General features: G+C 47.5%; 1 protein-coding gene across 1 annotated transcript in view; it reads right to left on the reverse strand.

Annotated features, from left to right (window-relative positions):
- Positions 1 to 16816: 16816 nt before the first annotated feature.
- EEF1A2 (eukaryotic translation elongation factor 1 alpha 2) overlaps positions 16817 to 21141 on the reverse strand; it is a 35432-nt gene continuing 31107 nt past the window's right edge. Inside the window, exons 6-8 of the mRNA XM_066623536.1 lie at positions 20247 to 20503; positions 18669 to 18903; positions 16817 to 17176 (exon numbers count right to left, since the gene is read on the reverse strand). Coding sequence (XP_066479633.1) covers positions 17049 to 17176; positions 18669 to 18903; positions 20247 to 20503 — 620 coding nt within the window. The 3' untranslated portion in view covers positions 16817 to 17048. The remainder of the gene's footprint in view (positions 17177 to 18668; positions 18904 to 20246; positions 20504 to 21141) is intronic.

Genomic DNA, 21141 nt, shown 5'->3' on the forward strand with positions numbered 1-21141 from the left:
CATCTTACCCGGTATGGATGTTAGGCTGACCGGCCTATAGTTTCCCGGGTCCCCCCTCTTTCCCTTTTTAAAGATAGGCGTGACATTTGCTATCCTCCAATCTTCTGGCACCATGGCCGTTTTGAGGGACAAGTTGCATACCTTAGTCAAGAGGTCTGCAACTTCATTCTTCAATTCCTTAATAACTCTTGGGTGGGTGCCATCAGGGCCCGGTGACTTATTGATCTTTAATTTATCAATGTCCCCTACTGGGCCCAATCTAGCCCTATTACACCCCCTACCACCCCTGCTTTGCCCAGTGGGAGCTTACCTGCTTTGTTGGGTGCTGCATCTGAATTCAATGCCAGTGGTACAGTGTTGACCTTCCCATCAGTGCTCCTTATGCCCAGGGCATATGCCTCCATTTTGCTCCCCCCACCTGCAATGGCTCCAAAGTGAGATACCGCTGGTGGGCCGCTGTGAGATACAGGAAGCTGGACTAGATGGGCCTATGGCCTGATCCAGTGGGGCTGTTCTTATGTTCTTATGTTCAAAGGGGAGGGGCTGCTTGCACACTGTGGTGATGTTCCCTGCAAAACTTAGCACTTTGCACACCGTGGTGAGGATGCCTGCCAAAGTTAGCGCTTGCACCCCTTCCAGCTATGCCACTGGAACACAGGTTACTGCACCGGCATTACTGCAGCGTAGGATTGGGCCGTTAATAAAGAAAATGATTTCTTCAGCAATCCCTGAAACCAGCTTGCATTGGAACAGCACAATAACAAAATCAAAGTGTCAACAAAGAATTATAGAACAGTAAAAAGAAATACATGCTACGGACAACTCTAACAGGAACTCCTAATACCAAAACAGCAGAAGAATAAAACTGCACCACACAGAAAACACCCATCAAATTCATCCAAGACGTTCTGGAAGAGCCAAGCATTGATCTGGCAGTGGCACCCGGCAGCTCATTATTTTGAGGTTTGATGGCCTCCTTGAGGAAGGCATTTCATAAGGGTGACTATGACAGAGACTGGCTCTGGTGCATAATACTGTTATCCAGATAGCACTGAACATCAGTGCTGACTTCAATCTGCTCTATCTCTTTTCCAGCTTCCTCTGCATTCCTCTATGATCACCATGTTCAGTCTCAAGGGAATCCTCTCAATGGCATCAACTAGCTGCCTCTTCCTTTGTGCCCGTTGTCAGTCTCTGTTGCTGGTGTATCTGTTAGAAGTTGGTGGTGTGCCAAGAGAGGCTGGCATCCAGGACATTGTCTGCAAAAGGTGAGGGGTGGAATATTCCACAGGTCACAATTACCAAAAGGACAAAACCAGTTGAACGCATTGAAATGCACTTTCCTTACCATCTCTTGACAAGTCAGTTCTGAGGCCTGGTCCCCACATACTCCAGAATAAGGTGGGAATGAGGGAGGTCACACCTCCATTGATAGACTGTTTTATTTGGGAGTTCAGGTGGCGGAATCTCAGTTTCAAATCCCCCCCCCCGTCCACTTAAAGGACTCCCAAGAAGTAGAACAATCTGCACAGCACAAGAAACCTTTCTCCCCACAGTGGGCAGCTTCAGGCAATACTTTACAAACCAGTCTGATGCATTAAATGACATGTGCATGTCCTGGCCCCTCCTTTACTCCAATATACTTCCCAATTTTTTTTGGGGGGGGGGGGGTCGGTTGGTTTAGCAAAACATGTGGGGGAGTGGCTTGGATGAATTTAGGGGGGGCTGGTTTAGCAGCACATGTGGGAGAGTGGCTTGGATGAACTGTTCCCCCCCACAGAGAATGCAGGAGGGGAGGGGAGGGGTCACGATGTGAGCATGCACATCATTTAACATGTGGGGCTTGTTCCAATGAGGATGTTCAGACAAGCCCTCTGCTAGTTTGTTGTTTTACTTGCAGGGTGGGGTTATGTGGGGGAGATCATTAAAGAATATGAGTCTCCACTTGCAGTCTAAAGTGGTACAATCTATTCTACCACTTCATTCCAGTCCAGGTATAGATCCAGTCTGAGTTTTGGAAACACCCAGCTCTCTTTCATACATCAATATTGCTATAGCAGCTGCCTGCACTGACAAGACAAAGGCAACTCAGGAGTAATGTTTTCAGCCTTTGGCTGCAATCCCATGTCCACTTACCTGGGAGGCAGTTCCACGGAGTATAGCAGGACGTTGTCAATTTGTGTAGGATGGCTCTGCTGAACATGCAAATGACCCTGTGTGTTCACATTCCCAAGTGTGATTGATGTTACCATGTACAGTTGTGGCTTCTAAACAGTCATGATGTTAAACCACTACAGCTCAGACAGGGTGCCCTTTCCTGGGCAAGCAGTCACATGCCTTGTGAAAACATTCAGGAAGAGGCAAGTGGGCCAGATTGTATGTCTGTCTAGCCAGGCTCCGAGGCAGGCTCGCACTATTGCTCTGGCACGCTTGAACTCCTTCACTTCCTCCCTCTCTGCCTTATCACTGTTAAATGAGGCAGATCCTTCGTTAAGGGCTTGTGACAGCTGCAGGGCTGGCTGCTTTTTCTGGGGTCTTGCAATGAAGGAACAGGTCTGCTTGCTTGCTTGCTTGTTTGTTTGCTCTCTGTGGCTCTGTAGGCAGATCTGGTGGGCCTGAAATGAAGAAAACCCCTCTCATCACACAGCCCAGGGGGTTGGAGGTACCAGGCAGTATCTCAGCAGACAGGATAAATATCTGTCACTTTATGGCTGCATACCTCCGACGCATTCTCGGCATCACCTGGCAGGACAAAGTTCCAAACAACACAGTCCTGGAATGTGGAGAACTACATGCAAGGAGAACTATGGAGAACTATGGAGAACTCGTGCAAGGAAAGCGCCCTACAAGTAGACCACAGCTGCAATACAAGGACATCTGCAAGAGGGATCTGAAGGCCTTAGGAGTGGACCTCAACAAGTGGGAAACCCTGGCCTCTGAGGGGCCCGCTTGGAGGAAGGCTGTGCCTTTCCCAGTTTGAAGAGACATTTGGCCAACAGTCTGAGGCAAAGAGGCAAAGAAGGAAGGCCCATAGCCAGGGAGACAGACCAGGGACAGACTGCACTTGCTCCCAGTGTGGAAGGGATTGTCACTCCCGAATTGGCCTTTTCAGCCACACTAGACGTTGTTCCAGAACCACCATTCAGAGCGCAATACCAGAGTCTTTCGAGACTGAAGGTTGCCAACAACAGATGGTACAGTCCTCGTGGAAAGTTCTTTCCAGAGAAGTCTGTCAGGTCTAAACATTGTACAGGTTGAGTATCTTTTATCCAGACTGCTTGGGACAGGAAGGTGTCTGGATTTTGGATTTGTCCGGATTTCAGAATAATTGCATAAATAGAAATGCTTCCTCTTGCTCTTTTCACAGTTACCCAGGTGTCTGCTGGTCCCTTGGACATTTTTCAACAATGTGCCACCCCACAGAGCAGAGAATAGAACTTGCAGCCGGTACCTGCACTGTAAGTGGGAATGAGCTCAAGATCTTCTAGTGTTCACACTGCAGAAATTTTTTTTTAAGTCTTGGACAAAAATGTCTGGATTTTGGAATAGTCTGAATTTTCTATGTCCCTGTACAATGAAACTACCCTTTAATGAACCTTGCTTTAACAGGCTTCTGAAATAATAGGCATCGCCTGCTTCTTTAAAAGCAAGTCGTATCTGTTTTGCACATTGTCATTAATGCATTTGGATTTAACAGACTTGCGGCATTGATGGACACCCCTCCCCACCCATGTCCAGGAAACTGAGAGTTTACTGTGCAAGTGCCAAGTTAAATCCTTGCCTTCTGGAAGCCTGAGTCAGGCTTTTGAGTCAGAATTATGCTATTTTATTCCGGATGGCCTCTGCTCTGCTCTATATTTTCAACTATATTATGTTAATATTGCAGGTTTCTGCTTATGATGATTTTGCTGCTACTGCTTTATTTCATTTGTAGCCCAATCTTAACAGCCAATATTTTTTACTTACTTCCGGGTAAGCTGTCTGGCTGCCAATGGGTCTCCTCGGACATATGCTAACTATGGTGTAAGTCTGGGGAGAGGAAGGGACTGGAGAAATGGGGATAAGATTCTGGCACACAATTTTGCCACTGAGAGCCAGCCTTTTGCCCCAAATTGTCCATGCCTCCCCCCATTGGCACTTTACCTGCTCTGGCACAGGCTGGCAGTCAGCACATGAAGCTGCCAGCCATTTGTACCAGCGGCTTTGATGTGCTTGGCAGCCGCACTTCCTTTGAAGAGCTGCTGTGCCCTTTACAGCAGCAGAACACAAGCTCTGCTGTCAGAATGTCGAAAAGATCCCAAAAGATTGGGCTGTGGGATTCTCACTTATTTTAGCCAGGCATCACAAGTGTGTTCCTATCACAGGCTATAATTTTTTGAGGAAAATGATATGCACTCAAAATAGGCCCCACAAGCTATTGAAAATTCTGCTCTGTGGGTAGGGCTTGGGGAGAGAACCCCTGGATCAGGGCAGAATCCAGGGTAGGTATAAGGAGGAGCCAGGGGTGGAAGGAACCCAGTGTTGTTTGGCAGATCTAGAGTGGAACCTTACAAGCAGCGCTGGAGTTGGGGTTCAGCATTTTGAGCAGCTCCGGAGGCCTCAGTGCCCTGGGAGGGCCCACAGCTGCCAAGTCTTTGCCTTGGAAGAAGTGATGTTCCCACTGCCACCTGTCTCTTTCTTTGTGGGCAAGGATTGCCGTCCACTCTAGTGGGTCACTCTGTTTGCTTTTGGGCCACTGACCAGAGCGATGGCACCTCCCGTTATGTGGCTGCATAGAGGAAAGAAGATCCCGTCAAAGGAACTACACAGGGCAGCTTTCCAGTCCAGACCCTTCCACCTGGGCACAGTGCCTTCCTCACACTCAATGGAAGGATGGTGGGTAGATCAAATTGCCCCCACTCAGCACTGGCAATGGATAGATCCCGCTTTCAAATGCCTCATGAATTTTTTAAAGAAGGCCCAAAGTGCCTTGCTGAGTCAGCCAATCAGGAACAGCGGATTTGCAAGTCGTCTCCTAAATTATTAAGCAAGCACAGGCAGCAGTGAGGTCGAGCAGGAGCCAGGGAGTCACTCAGCTCTCCCTCTCTGAACCAAAAGGAGAGAAACTGCCCGGGGCACCAAATGTTTCCTGGCTGGGCAGGTCAGAGAGCAGGACTAGAACTCTCACTGCAGAAGGACAGCTGGAATCATCTCTCATCTGGGGAAAGACTTCTGCAGTGGGCCAATTCTAGAGGGATAGTCCCAGAATCCTAAGGGCCCAATCCTAATAGCGCCCAGCACCACTGGAATGAGCGCTAGGTAATTTCCAGCAGTCACAAAGCGGGAGACACTGGAGTGTGTTGCCTGGCTGCCACCAGAAGCAGTGAGTGGCCAGTTCCACACGGCAACTGATGCCCAGGTCCCACCACCCAGGTAGGATCACGCAGGGGGTGGGAGGGAGGCAGAATGTGGGTGGGGTGAAGAGGGGGAGGAACAGGACGGCACTAGGGGCAGGGATGAGGGTGGATCAGGATCAAGAAGGGAACAGTTGCGGCAGTGGCATCCTCCAAATCGAAGCCCCCTCCAAGTAGCCTTCCCCAAGCAGACTCACAAAAGTTCCCTTGCCTAAGAAGGCTGCCAGAGGCCAAAACACCCCACAGGATGTAGTGGACACCATGTTGGTGCTTTAGGGTGCAATCCTAACCAGCTTTCCAGCACCAAGGTGAGGACAATGCAACTCTGAGGTAAGGGAACAAACTTTGCCTTACCTTGAGGAGACCTCTGTGACTGCCCCCAACTGCAGGATGCGGCACATGCCCCACTGGTACAGCTTTGCCAGTGCTGGACAGTTGGTTAGGATTGTACCCTTAATCCCCATAGTGCACCTCTGTATATTATATCTCATTTTATTTACCTAGATGATTTGTGTACGATCATGTTCACCCATATAAGCGGTAATCGTTCATAGTTATTAACAGCATTATCATTGTATGTGGGGGTTTTTTTTTTTACTTTATTCAGTATATCAGTTATATATTTTTTATGATTCGTTATAGTTATTATATCAATTTCAATAAATTAGTTGTTTGGAACTAAAAGGATTCTGAGTCACTTTCTATTCTCCTTCCGTTCTTACATTGTTTGGTTGGTTGGCAACCTTCAGTATAAGCCTACAGCACCTGGTATTCCCAGGTGGTCACCCATCCAAGTACTAACCAGGCCTGACTCTGCTTAGCTTCCATGATCAGATGAGATCAGGCATGTGCAGGGAAACTGTTGACAGTTTACGGAAACATGCATCATGACCAGACTACAGAATTCCTAGACATGCATGCTTGGCGCCATGTGTGGAAGTGCAATACACGTGTCTCCCAAGTATGTGTGTGAACATCCTGGACCCAACCCAGTTCCTAAGGGGCCAGAAGCAAATGCAATCTCATCAGGCAGGGGTCCCAGTCCTGGACCAACAGCAGGAGCAACAGCATAGACTCCTCATACTCAAGACACTGTCACTCAGACGGAGGACCATGCTCTCAGGCTGTGGCTACATAGGGCTTTAGGGCTCATATCAAAAAAGTGCCATAAGGCACATTTTTGCAGGACTTACAGGTGCACCTCTGGCACCAGGCCCAGCAGCAGTCGGAGTGGGGTTGAGGCTCCAAAGGACATATGGCAAGGGCTCCTGGAAGTAAGTTTTGCTGCTGGCTAGCGGCATGGCATTCCGGGGCGAGGGGAGGATGGGGAGGGAGTAGAACTGCATGGGGAGGGCAGGGGGAGGAGAGGAGCAGGCCAGGGGGGAGGACAGAGGCAGCAGCAGGCACTGCGGCCATATTCTAACCCTCTCCCAGGCCTGGAAACCCAGCACAGGTCTTCTCCATAGCATGCACAGATCCAAGAAGACACATTGGGGCTGCCTGGGTCTTGCATGGGGTAAGGGAATATAAATTCTCATACCCCAAGGAGACCTGGCTGTGCTTCGCTGGCCCCACTGGATGCAACAATTGCCATTTTGGTGCCGCTGCTTCCCTCGGTGCTGAGGAAGCTTTGGATTGGTCTGCCTGTCAGCTGGTATTGCAGGCTCAGCAGAGCCCTGGAGCTTAGTCTCCCAGGCTTGTTGAGGAACCAGAGTGGTGTGGGAGGCGGTGGCGTCACTAGGGGGGTGCAGGTGGTGCAGGCCGCATCGGGTGATGTGCAAGGGGGGTGACACGCAGGAGGGGGCTGACGCGCTAAAATCGCAATGGTTATAACCATCATGTTATATATACTGTTGGATGCGGAATTTTCAGTAGAATGCAATGAAAAAAACGGAGTGAAATATCTCCTTTCTATCAAAAGTTACTGGCAAAAAACCAGAAAAAATGCATGGAGCCCTATGGAAAGTGAAACTGAGCCATACTGTGCATTTACTCATGGGTAGGTGAACTTGCCTTAGACCGTTGGAAAGAGCAGGTTGAGAGGAATCCAACGACATCAGAATGGTCCTGATCCAATGAATGTAGCCCCCCAAAAACACCCGAGGGGGAGGTCCCTGCTTCCAAGCTGGTGAATGTATTGAGCCCTATGGAAAGTGAAACTAAGCCACACAGTTGCATTTACTCTCTAGTAAACAAATGTGCCTTCGCTCCTGGGCAGGTCAGGCAAAGGCAAATGTGAGGCCACCAGAATGGTCCCGATCTGATGGAACTGGAGCTCAACAAATGCTCCAGAAGGCAGCCCCCCCCCTCCAATAAAAAGAATGAAACAGAGGCTTGAGAGGGGAAGATGAATGTTTTCTATTTTAGACTTGTAAAGCCAGGTGGTCCTGATAGTGATATGTCTGAAATACAAGAAATTAAATTGAACTGGGTACTGGGTAGGGCTGAAAATTTTACTGATTTTGGGGGGCAGTGTTATTGCAAGGAGGCTACAAAGAAACTTCACAGGGCTAGTTTCCCCTTATTTAATTATTTGTTTTACTTTAATTATTTATAATTATTTATTTTAATTTGCTTTATGATGTCACTTCTGGCCGTGACATCACTTCTGGTTGGTCCTGGACAGATTGTCATTCTAAAAGGTGGGTCCTGATGCTAAAAGTTTGAGAATTGCTGCAATAAGGTGTTAGTAAGTTGACACCCAGGGAGTTCACTACTAGTGACCAAAACACTAAAATCACAGTTTGGAGAATTAATACCATCATGTTATATATCAATCAATGTGTAATTTCATGCAGAATGCAATGAAACAAACCACACTGAAATATCTTTATTCTATCAAAAGTTACAGCCAAAAAAAACAGTGGGGGTGGGGCGATGGCATATCGCCCCACTCACTGCATGGGGTGTTGCCCCGCCCACTGCATGGGGTGACACGCTGGCCTCCCACACCAAGTGACATGAACCCTAGTGACGCCACCGGTGGGAGGTCAGGTGAAGGTACCAGCTGGGTTTGAGTCACACGCAGACTGGCATCTTCCACTCTCCACCTCTCAACAAAGGGCTTCAAATCTGGGCAGTGCTGCCCCCTTGTGGTGTGGTTCTCTGGCTGCAGATCAGACAGCTCTCAAGATGGTGATGTCTCCCAGGCTCCAGGCAGGCAAATGCCATCCAACCAGGGAGCTCAGTGGTTCTTCTGGAGCTGATGGGGCTACCAGAGCTTAACAAACTTGGGCTTTGCCCAAGACCTTGGCTGCCCGCTTGGCAGGTACCTTTGGCTCCCCTGCCTGCAACAGGTTAAAACTTTCTTCCTCACCCTGCCAGAGTTCTGACCAACCTGAAGTCCAACAACTTGACAGAAGGGCATTTGGAAGGGTGCATAATGGGGCACTGACCACAACGAATCCTTTCTCCATGAGTTGCTTTAGTGAAATTCAGTCTTTTGGAACAGAATGGTTAAAAGCTCTGGAGCTCCTTAATATCTCCCTGATGCAAAGCATTCACATAATCACTGAGCTTCAGGTTCACCCCAAAGCGTGGGGCATTTCCAAGTCCAGCGAGAAAAGAAGGGCAAAAGTGGCAGTAGAGTTGGCATCAGCTATTGCAGAGAGCACTGGACATTGTCCCTGTACGGCAATGTGACTCCCTGCTAAGTGTCCCCGATGAAAAGCGTCACTGACATTGGTGCTGTGAAGAAGCTGCACAGAGCAAACAGCAGCGCCATGGAAATCCAGGTCCCCCAGGAAATGGGTGCCTGCAAGGTTATACACTCCATCCAAGGTTAATTACTCCAAGACAGCCCACACTGCTCAGTATTTAATGCAAAAGAGGACACACAGAAGATTGTGTCTCAGGCAAGGACAGTGTTCTTGGACTGCTATCTGAGCTGCGGCTGATGCCCATCCTGCCGGAGAAAGGCCAGGAGCTGGGCAAAGCAGTGGTTCAGTACCCCACAGACACGGCTGCCAAACAACCAGGGGAAAAAAATGACCTGGTGCAGCTGGGATCCTGCAGGAATTTTTTGTGTGTAAAAGCCAAATTTGGGGTCCTGGTCAAGTCTCTGGCTGGGTGGTCTGGGATGTCTGAACAAACACCAGTCTGAGATGCCCAAGTAACAGTTTTCCTTTATTTGTGTTATGACACAATATCAGCACCTGCCCATGAATACTTCCTTTCAACACATCCTCTCCCCGCTTGCATGGGCCACCACTGATCCTTTCATGTGATCCTTTCAAGCCCATCTGCTCGGCTGCAGCTTGTTTCACTGACAGACCATCTCCTGGGTCCATGTCCTTGAGCCTGCCTCACCTCACCTTGCCCGCACAATGTGCCCATACTGGCCCTTGCTTGTCCCAATCCAGGAGGCTGACACGATCTCCAAGCATCAGGGATTGGGTGCAATCCCCCACTAAGGCCCCACCCCCATGGACCAGCCATAGGTAGGTGATGGTAGAAGAGGCAACACACACCCCACTTTGTAGCTTACCCAGGAAAGCCAGTGTCTTCAGGACCCCAGGAGCTGAGAAGCTGTGGGCTCCAGGACCAACTGGGTCCCTGTCTGTTCTTCCTAGCTCCCTCATAGCCCTCATCTGATCACCCCAGCCTCTTAGACTATCCCTCTTCCTCCATCGGTCTGTCAGCTGTCTCTATATACCCCCCTTCTAACCTTGGATCAAGCCCCTTCCTCCCACCAGAGGTTGCTGGCATTTCAGGTGTATTCCCAGGACTGGAACCTGGGCTACATACTCAGCTGCAGCACCTGTGCTGGCTCCTTCAAGATCATGCCCTGTCCCTCTCCCAGGTTGACAGCAGTTCACTTGAACTCAGTGGTTCTCACACATTTAGCACCAGGACCCACTTTTTAGAATGAGAGTCTGTCAGGACCCACCGGAAGTGGCATCATCAAGCAGGAAAATTTGTAATAATCCTAGGTTGCAATCCTGCCCAGAAGTAAGTCCCATTTACTATCATCATTAAAAGAATATACACAGTAGCTTGTTAAAAGTACAGGTCTTTTAACACTTCCCTAAAGGCACACACATACCATGGGAGCATCAAGTCTAATATATTAAAAATACAAAACTGAAATGAATGGGGACCCACCTGAAATTGGCTCGTGACCCACCTAGTGAGTCCTGACCCACAGTTTGAGAAACACTGGGATAGGCTGGCTTCAGTCTTGCATGGCCCCAGTTTCTTTATTGTATTTTAATTTTTACACAAAAAAATTGTGTATGCTCCATTTATGAAGAGAGAATGGATACCTGATATCTCCAAGCAGTTCAGGCAAAACTAATGTGTTGAGTTACCTTGACTACATGCACTTCCCAACCCATTTTTGCCTGGTTCACAGGTGTACACATTTTGTCCCTGTTGCATATACTTAATGTTGGGCAGAAATGGTTTAAGAAGGGCCTTCCTGGATCAGGCCTAGCATTTTTTTGCAAGAATCCTAGTAAACAGCAGGTCCTAGGTCTGCCAGCAATTGGCCAGTGGGTTTCAATCTGAAGAGAGCTATCCCTTCAACTGCTGTTATCAAGCAGCAAATTCCTATTTCTACCCACGAGGTGGCACCATTGAGTCTAGTTGCCAACAGCTAGGCAGCTGTCCAAGGAGTTATTGTACATCCTGTGTGTGTGTGTGTGTGTGTGTGTGTGTGTGAGAGAGAGAGAGAGAGAGAGAGAGAGAGCTCAGTAGTTCTAAATAATCCCAGCTTAAATTTAGCTTGTCCTTCAGCCACTGTATAGACAGCCCCCTATCCTCTCAGATCACTCCATTAACCTTCTTAAGAGTCATATATTTCAAGAGCTGAATGTGCTTCACATCCATAATAAGCCCTATACTGCTCTGGGCCAGGATATCTTAGAGACCGCCTACTCCCGTACAATCCGGCTCGTCCTCTCAGGTCATCAGAGAAGGCCTTTTTGCAAGTGCCGCCACCCAAGGAGGTCTGGGGGGCGGCTGCAAGAAATAGGGCCTTCTCGGTAGTGGCACCAACATTATGGAACTCTCTTCCCCTTGACTTGAGAATGGCTCCCTCTCTTGAGAGTTTTCGGCGAGGCCTGAAAACACTGTTGTTTAAACAAGCCTTCTTAACTTTTTTATACATCTTTTAGTTTTACAGGCTTGATTCCTCGGTGATCTGCTCTTTTACTCTTTTAATCTGACTACTGTTTTTATGGCCTCTGTAGTGTGTTTTTAAATGTTTTTACTTGTTTGTATTAATGTTTTTAAAAATCTGTTTTTTAATATGTTGTTAGCCGCCCTGGGTCCCGTTAGGGAGAAGGGCGGGATAAAAATAAAGTTTTTATTATTATTATTATTATTATTATTATTATTATTATTATTATTATTATTATTATATCAGGAACCCTTCTGCCAACCCTGTAAGGCAGGTCACACTTAGGTCATACTACCCCCGCTTTTCAGACCTGAGGCTTGCCCAGAGTCTCTGGTCAAGCTCATGGCTAAGGGACTCTCCCCATTGGGGGCTTCCTAGCTTACAATCTCATCCACTATGTTACAGAAGCTCTATTTGGGTTTTTTTTCCCCTCTGATGAATAAATTAAGCTATTGCTCAGAAGAGATTGCAATAAACCAGTTGTTTTAAGGGATGGAATACCAATTCTGCGTATGTTCAACGTTCCATAAATGCAGAGCCCCATGGCAACCAGAAATCTCTTCCTGCATCCTGATTTATGGATGGATGAGTGTGAAGCAAGAGATCCCCTCCTTCACCCAGCTCACTTGGAGGAAAGAGATTCTTCTTCCAATTTGTGGTCAGCAAGGAAGACAGAACCTGTTCCATCCTCACCTCTTCAGGAATGTGCAGAGAGCTCAAGCAAAGGGAGTTTGTTGTGTACCGCCTTTTTAAGCACCAAGATCAGAAAGTCTCAGGATGCGACAGGCCACGTGAGAGAAATGGGGAAATATTTTCTCTTTTGCCACAAAGTCTGTATGAGTGGCTCCTTTCTTGCAACAAGCCTTAGCCTAGGAATGGTCTGCCATGTGGAGGAGCCACAGTGTGGATAGAATGGCATGAGGCAGTTTTGTGTATAACTCTTAAGATACCAAGTAGGAGTATGGGAGTGGCAGTCTGATCAGGGTGCTCTGGGACTCTGCACATATGCATACATTTCAATCTCTAAACTACAACTCCCTGGATTCTTTGGGAAGAGCTGGACCCCTCCCCCAGATTTTCATTCTGTTAAAAGCACAGTTAAAATTGATCTCTACAAATCATTTGTGGCTCCACCATGTGGGCATATGAATTATGGTTTTGTTATTATTGCATTTCTCCATTTAAAAAATGTTGCATGTATTTATTCACCCAGAGGAAAAGTGTCTGGACTGGGAGGAAAAGAGGCTTGTTTTGCTTGTTGGTTAACTGCAAAAGGAGGCCACGAACGTGGAAAACAAATGGCTCAGTACTGTGGTCTCCTGTATAGGATAGCCAATGGATGAGAGCAATCGCAAGGTCTTGCACTTGTTGCACAGGTGCAAAAGAGCACCCTGGATAGTTCACTTGTGCCACCAGCACATGACTCCACAAGTCGAGCTCAGCAACCTGCCGGCTTTGCACATGAAAGTGGGCACAGGGAACAATCAGCACTTCAGCATGACCTCTATGGAAAACTGCTGTGGCTAACTTTGATGCAGTTTCACCCAAAAACTGTTGGCAAAATTCCAGCTCATGTGAAAAAACATTCTAGCAACTAGTGCAGAGGAAATAAAAGACCACCAGCCAGGTTGGGAGCCCAAATCTTGCTGCTGGATTTCCAGCCAGCTTCAAGTCAGCTATAGAATCCTGGTGTCGAAACCAAGTAGTGTTTACTCAGAAGTCAGTGCCACTCTGTACCATGAGCCCTACTCCCAGGGATGTAGGAACAGGACTGCCATTTTTATCATGGAAGGAGGAGGGAAGAGCTGGAAGAGTCATGTGAGTTGCTGCTAGGCGACCTCCAGGTGATGCTGTTGGGCTCCGACTGGAAGCCATAGGAGATGCTGAGGTTGTTGCCTAGCAACTGCAGACAGGATCCTTCCTCCCCCACAAAACTTCCATTTATGTTTTTTTTCTGAACTTGCTGGCATGAAGTTGGCTGGAAAATCATGGCAGAAGTGCATAACTAGAGGCGGCTCAAAGCACTAAGTTTTGCAGGGAGCTTCACCACAGCGTGCAAGCAGCCCCTCCCCCTCCAGAACCATTGAGTCTGGGCAGTGGAAGCAAAACAGAGGTGAATGTCAAAGAGGCAAATGCCTCTGTTTTGCTCCACTGCCTGGAATTGCTCCAAAGGGGAGAGGGAGGAGCCACATGCATGGCACATTCAGGTGCCTGCAAAACTTAGTGCTTTGCACCCCATCTAGCTACACCACTGCTCTTCATAGATGTGGCAGGTGCCCTCTGTGCTTCCACAAGCAGACAGGGAAAGCATGACAAATGTTTAGTATTGACTCTGAAAGTAGCACATTTGCACAAAACACAGCATAACTATCAAATATTACCTTCTCAAACATTTTGGTTTAGCACCCTTTTGCACACACACATAACCCCCTTGCTGCTGGTGGGTGCCTTTAAAAAACAACCTACAGTATGCTTGAGAGAAAGCAAAACGCATCTCCCTCACAACGGTTTGACTTCATAATGACACAACGTAGTGCTGTGATTTTTAATCAATGTGGGCCACTGGGGGATGTGAGCCCCCCATCGGCAGTGCAAATGGTTGGCAACCTTCAGTCTCAAAAGACTATGGTATAAGCCGACAGCACCCGGTATTCCCAGGAGGTCTCCCATCCAAGTACAACCTGGCCTGACCCTGCTTAGCTTCCAAGATCAGACAAGATTGGGCATGTGCAAGGTAACAGTCAATTGTCAAAAAACCAATATTGTGCCTTGACAATTTTAGCATCTTCTCAGTGTGCTGTGAAATGATAAAGGCTGAAAATCTCTGACACAGTGAATACTTGGCTACACAATGATGTCAGAAGCCAGCTCAGAGAGAGGGTGATGTTGCCTGTTCTCACTCTAGTATCTCAGGAGTAGAAAGTAAAATAGACAAGCACCCCAAATCATTAGAGGGTAGAACTGCTACTGTAGCAGGGGGTGGACATAACCAAAAACTAAAGTGGAGAAAATTTCAAAACTAATGACCCTGAACAGTTATGTGTTGAACAACCCTAATAAAAGAAGGATTTAGATTCCTGGAGCAGGAGCATGCTGATATGACCCTTCGCAAGAAACCCAAAAGGAACTCTAATTTACCAAATCTAAAAGAAAACAAATACATGAATATAATGCACACAACATTCACATAGGCTGACCTGTAGGGATTCCCTGCACAAACTGATTGTGTGCACTCCCATGTTATATGGTTAATATTTTCATACTGTTTAATTCAAGACATGTGGGAGACACACATCTGAACTTGGTGTTGGGTGCTGCCTGGAGAGCAGAGCCAAAGCAGTAAACTGGTCACCACACCCTCAACTGGGTAGGAAAACAGGGTAGAGCATGCCCTGATTAAGTCACCCCACTCAGAACCTCCTGTTGTTCATTCCACTGGCCATCTTGTTGGGTACTTCATGATTCTGAGTCCTTCCTGCCTTGCCCTCCTTTTGGATTGTCAATCTGCTGGTGTTATGTTAAGTCACTCCTATTGCAGCCACCATCTGAACACCAAGGTGCCAGTCAGCACCCCACAACTCTTGCCCTTCCAGCCTTCTCTCTTTTTATCTCCCCAAGAGCTACTGAAGCCACTCCACCAGGACAGGATGCTCAGCTCACTTTGTGGGCTACTTCTCTCTCTCTCTCTCCTATTCCCCATTGTCTCTTCCTTCCTAAGAAAGGCAGCTCGGCTTCTTTATTGCTATGAAGGGCTTGCTTCATAGCCCTCCTTCTGTCTTTGAGACCCCTCTTAGCCCAGGAGACTTCGGGCCCAATCCTATCCAACTTTGCAACACTGATATAACCATACCAATGGGACGTGTGCTGCACCCTGTGGTGGAGAGACAGTCATGGATGCCTCCTCAAGGTAAGGGAATGCGTAACAGGCTGCATTACAGCTGCATCAGTACTGGAAATTTGGATTGGGCCCTAACTTGGCCAGCCCTTTGCTGCTGTGACCCCTGCCACACAACTCTCTCAAACTTCACAGAAACCATATGGGTAACCTTGGTCCACGGTGCACCCTCACTAAAAACCCACCAACTCCCCACTATTTTCCTTGCCTTTGTTTCGTATGAAGTCATACTGACTGTATGCTTATTTATTTATTTTATTTATTTAAAGAACTTTAACCCACCTTTCTCCCAAAGTGGCTTAATGCTTAGTGTTTATTACCTTTCTCCTCTGTATGTGAGAGCTGTGTGGCTGTGTTCCTTTGGTTCAGGCGGCAGAGAACAACTGCCAACTGCAGCCTTTCGCCATGGCCTGAGCCACCAGAACTCTTCTCCCTTCTCCCCAACTACTCTCCCTCCTTCCCTGCACCCACCTCCTGCCCAGAGTTACTCTGGAAAGCCCATTTAATCTCCCTACATTCCGTCTTTCCTCCCCCACTATTTGATCTGCCCTTTCTTCGAAGGCAGCGATTTTCAATGTTTTTTCTTCTCTCAGCACACTCACCTCTATGGTCTTTAACTCTTGTGATATCACTTCTGGCTCCCAGGTTTTGCAGCTCTATTTAAAGGCAACTGTTTGTAGTAACAAATTGTCTGTCCCTCTTCCTCTGTTGGCTCTGCCAATTTGTTACTACAGACAGCTGCCCTAGAAACTGAGCCACAGAATCTAGAGGAGTTTTTCAGCTATTTTCAACCACTGTACTCTGAACTCCCACGGCACATCTGCAAACCTTTTGCAGCACACCAATGTGCCACGGCACATCAGTTGAAAATGGCTGTTCTGAGGAGGTCCCCCCTCCATCTTCCTCCTCCTCCTCATTTCTTTCTCAAGGGTCCTTTATGTATGATTCTTAGTTGTAGAATTCCTGGTCTAGGTTAAGGGTGTGTGAGCTACCTCAGTTAGGCCCTGTCTGAACTCCCTTACATTTGGTTTTTGAGCTCTTCTGTCAACTTTCGTGCACCTTCACTCTCTGTTTTCCTTTCACTGTAAATTATACAGTCACGGCATTTGCTCTTACACTGGATCCCTGCACACAATTGTTTTTCCCCATGTGCACATGCTATAGGTGTTTTAGAAAACACTATCTGTAACACTTGTTTTCAGTTAGCAAGGAAATATAAACAGAGGTAGTTGAGAAGTCTTCCAAGGAACCTTAACCAAACTTCTCATTGAAAAACCTCTGATAAGATTCTGAGGGTCTCCAAGTTCTCCTCAGAATACAATTTTAAAGCCAATGATCTAGCCAGCCAATACCCTTGCACATGGCTGTGTAAGCAAGCACATACACACACACAGAGACTCCCAGACATTTTCGCTGTGGATGTTGTACCAGTTTTATTGGTAAAATTTAACACAAAGCCTCACAAACGCTAGGACATGCTTTTCCTTTTAAAGAACTTCCACTGGACCTTAATAGTGAGCATCCAGTCGTTGACGTACAAACTCTTACAAGCGGATGTGCACACATGCGCCTCGGGGAGAAGGTGACGGCATCCTGGTGGTGGGGATGGTTTCTGCGCGAGGCACAGGGTGCCTACAATTCATTTGCCAGCCTTCTGGGCCTTCTGTGCCGACTTGGTGACCTTGCCAGCGCCGCCACTCTTCTTCTCCACGTTCTTGATGACACCCACCGCCACGGTCTGCCGCATATCACGGACAGCAAAGCGCCCTGCAACAGTACCAGAGAACAGTGTCAGACTAAAGACTGCCAGTCATTCAACATTCAGAACGCTGCCTGCTTGTGGCACTCTCTCCCCCCTCCAGTGATGGATGTGAACAGACAGGTCAATTTCACACACGCAACCCCTTCCAGCCCCACCTTACTTCACCCAAAAAGGGGTGAAAAGGGTGAAACACAAGGGGGAAAGGAGCAGATGTACTGAAAGACCTGTGGTGCTTGCTCCTGCCCTTTCTGCCCCACAGTTGCCAGAACAACTGCAGCATGCTTCCTTCATGCTTCCCCAACTTGCAAAGGAGGGACTCAACAGGACTTGTATAGTGCCCAAAGTACTCCAGACACATTGTCATCCTTATGTCAGCACATTATAGTAGCTTATGATCGCCATACTGCAGATGAAGCAGACTGAGGCTGAGAGACGGTCATTTGCCCAAAGCCACCTAGCAAACTAGATTTGCAGGACAAGACCGGAACAGGAGACTTCCTAAGTCAGAGCTCCAGTTCTTAGCCACTACACCACACCATCTCTCTCTAGCTCAAGCACACAGGGAACATGGCTGCTCTCTGTTCCCTGGAAGCTACAGAAGAGTTTTCCAAATGGTAAATGTCAGGCTCTCAGAACATCTGCCTTTAGAACAGCATTTCCCAACAACTGTCCCCTGCCATACCACTTCACGTGGCCCACCTATTGGACACACCACCTGAAGTAACTGGTGATGATGTCTTTGAAAGTTACTTCCAGATTGGAAGGCCAGATATGGTGCAACAAACACCAATAAGAGGCTCCATCTGAGTGGACAGGAGGGCTTTTTTGAGCACAAAAAGTACATGCCTCCTATCACTGACCATCACATTGCATTGCTGGTCTCGTTGCCATGTGGCAGGGGTCTGGGGGTCCCACACATATCACCAGACACCGCCTCAAATACCACCGGTGGTACTCATACTCGTGAGTACCACCAATGGTATGAGTACCACCAGTTGAGAAGCACTGATCTAGAACAAAAGTTGATGCAATGCTAGAGAATTGGCCACTCTATTTCTGGCCATGAAAGGAGAACAAACTTCCAGTCTGCACTGATTGTTGGAAGTTATAGCCATAGGGACATGGCTGAGGAGGCTGAGGGCCCAATCCTATCCAATTTTCCAGTGCTGATGCAGCCATGTCAAAGGGGTGCGCACTGCAGTCTGCAGTGGGGGGGGGCAGTTATGGAGGCCTCCTCAAGGTAAGGGAACATTTGTTCCCTTACCTTGAGGAGAGGCTGCATTACGGCTGCATCAGCATTGAAAAGTTGGATAGAATTGGCCCTAAGGACTGCAACAGGGGCCCTGCTTCAGGTGGTGAAATGCCCAAGGCTATTTGTTCTTGGTATATTTTATATATGCTTCCAGGTGATTATATATGTAGATTATTGAGAAGAGCCTTGAAGTATCTATCCTGATAGGTGTCTGCAACAAGTACGAAGGCAGAAGTAATGCTCACCCAGGGGTGGGTACTGGGAGAAGCTCTCCACACACATGGGCTTGCCCGGGATCATCTCCACAATGGCAGCATCACCAGATTTCAAAGATTTAGGGTTGTCCTCCAGCTTCTTGCCAGAGCGCCTGTCAATCTTCTCCTTCAGCTCAGCAAATTTGCAGGCAATGTGAGCAGTGTGGCAGTCAATAACAGGGGAATATCCGGCACTGATCTGACCAGGGTGGTTCAAGATGATCACCTGAAATGCACACCAAGAAACAAAACACTCAGCCAGAAGTGAATGCTGAAATGACAGATCACAGAGCAGAGTTGAATGTAGCTAAACAATGCCGCCCTCTTGTGGAACACAACTGAAAAGCAGCTGCTTCTAGCTAGTGGGCTTAATCCCATTTTTGCCTGGCCCACAGATATACACATTTGGTCCCTGTTGCATATATGCAATGTTTGGCAGAAATGGTTTAAAACCAGTAATAAATAAGAATCCAAATAGACAAGAGGTTGAGTGTATAACATGCTCCTTTGAGGTTTTTTGGTGTATTTTTAAAAAACTTGTTATAGTTCCAATCCCAATTATATGACCACCACCCCCCCCATCATTTAATTAGCTGGTTATTCAATTCTTTAAAGTAATGGAAGGTTTTCTCCAATTTAAACAGAGCCAGAAGGCAGTGGGGTGGTCAGAAGTGGAACCATGATGGGGGCAAACTCCCAGCGCCTCCTGACATCCTACTGAAGTTCCCCCCACTTGGCACACTGCTTAACAAGCAAGCAGAAAACCAAAATGTGCACATCCCATGCTCCGAGTCCTACACAGCTTGTCCCTAAGTCTCCCACGTGGCTGACATACAGATGACCCATTATTTTGTTCTCTTGTTGTTGGCCTCTTGTCTTGTGTGCTCCCTGCGGCATTTGGTGGGCTACTGTGAGATATAGGAAGCTGGGCCTATGGCCTGATCCAGCAGGGCTCTTCTTATGTTCTTAACTTCGCAACTGCTCTGTGCATCACAAGGGACCTGTGAGCACCAATGAGTGACCGATTATTTTTGACAATTACTTATATTTTCAAAGGGGGATCCATCCTTCTATACCTCAGCAGGCCTCTGAGATCTTCAGCCCAAGCATATACAATAAGGTGCAAGGGGGCTTCCTCCACCACCATCTTTAGGGTCCAACTAAAGTCCATCACCATCTTTAGACTTCAGACCAAACTAGACAATATAGTCCTAAATAGCAGTGAGCAAGGACTTGCTCTGGATTACAACTGCAATGTGAAGAGAGGGCTGGAACATCTGGCCCTGCCATGGTCCCCAATCCAGAAGATGGCACAGATTCTGTCTAAACGTTGTCACACCAATTAATTGATTAACATTTACATCCTTAAACACAACTGACATTTCAACCTTCTCTGCAATCATTTGCTCAAGACCCACTGTTTTGCTGTGCCTGGCAGGGCCCCCATGGTAGAAGCTGGTCCCTGGCACCTAATCTACATTTCCCCTTCTGAAGGGCAGGTTCAGCCCCACTTTGATCTAAGGATGCGGTCTTTTAAAATAGCCACCATCATAAACGTCATCTGCTAACCTGAGAAGTGAACTGGGCAGCCTCCTGAGGTGGGTCAGACTTGCTGTCCCCACAGACATTGCCACGGCGGATGTCCTTCACCGAGACGTTCTTGACGTTGAAGCCAACGTTGTCCCCTGGAAGGGCCTCGCTCAGGGCCTCGTGGTGCATTTCGACGGACTTCACCTCTGTGGTGATGTTGACAGGAGCAAAGGTCACCACCATGCCGGGTCTCAGGATCCCCGTCTCTACACGGCCAACTGGGACAGTTCCAATACCTGTGGAGGACCAGGAAGAGACATTTTGTCAGAACTTGAATCCTTGAGACTCAAGGAGGAATTGAAAGAGTCCATGACAATGATGGGCCTTCCGATTATTTCATTCATTTGTGCCTATCTGACGCTTCAAAGTGAACTCAAGGCAACTGTTAAACAACAAAACAATGGTTTTGCAGGGCTGTGTTGCACTCTGTGCTAGAAAAATACCCACATAATCCTGCAATTAAAAAATGCACACTAAGTACACTAGAAATGCAACTGAAAAAACCAGTTGTCTGGCACTACAAATCATATCAAACTTGCAAAAATACAGTACTTAACATCAGGTCCACTACTAATTCTGCTGATCTTCATTGAATTGAACCAATAGGACATGACTAGCATCACAATAAACTACAGCTGGAGAGACCTATTTGCAGGGCTGTGCTAGAAAAATGCCTACCTAATTTGACACCAAGAGATTTGTGATTTGTATAATCAATTCAAATAACATAAATCTGCATGTTTGCTTATTTGGCTTGTTCTTCTGTGTTTGCTAGCTTGTGAGAAGAAGCAGGGAACTATGCAAGGCTCTGAGTGCAGTCCCATGACCTCCAGAAATCTTGTTCAAAGTTCTGGGATTTTACCAGGTATTGTTT

This window comes from Tiliqua scincoides, chromosome 4 (genome assembly GCF_035046505.1).
Source record: "Tiliqua scincoides isolate rTilSci1 chromosome 4, rTilSci1.hap2, whole genome shotgun sequence".
Lineage (NCBI taxonomy): Eukaryota > Metazoa > Chordata > Lepidosauria > Squamata > Scincidae > Tiliqua > Tiliqua scincoides.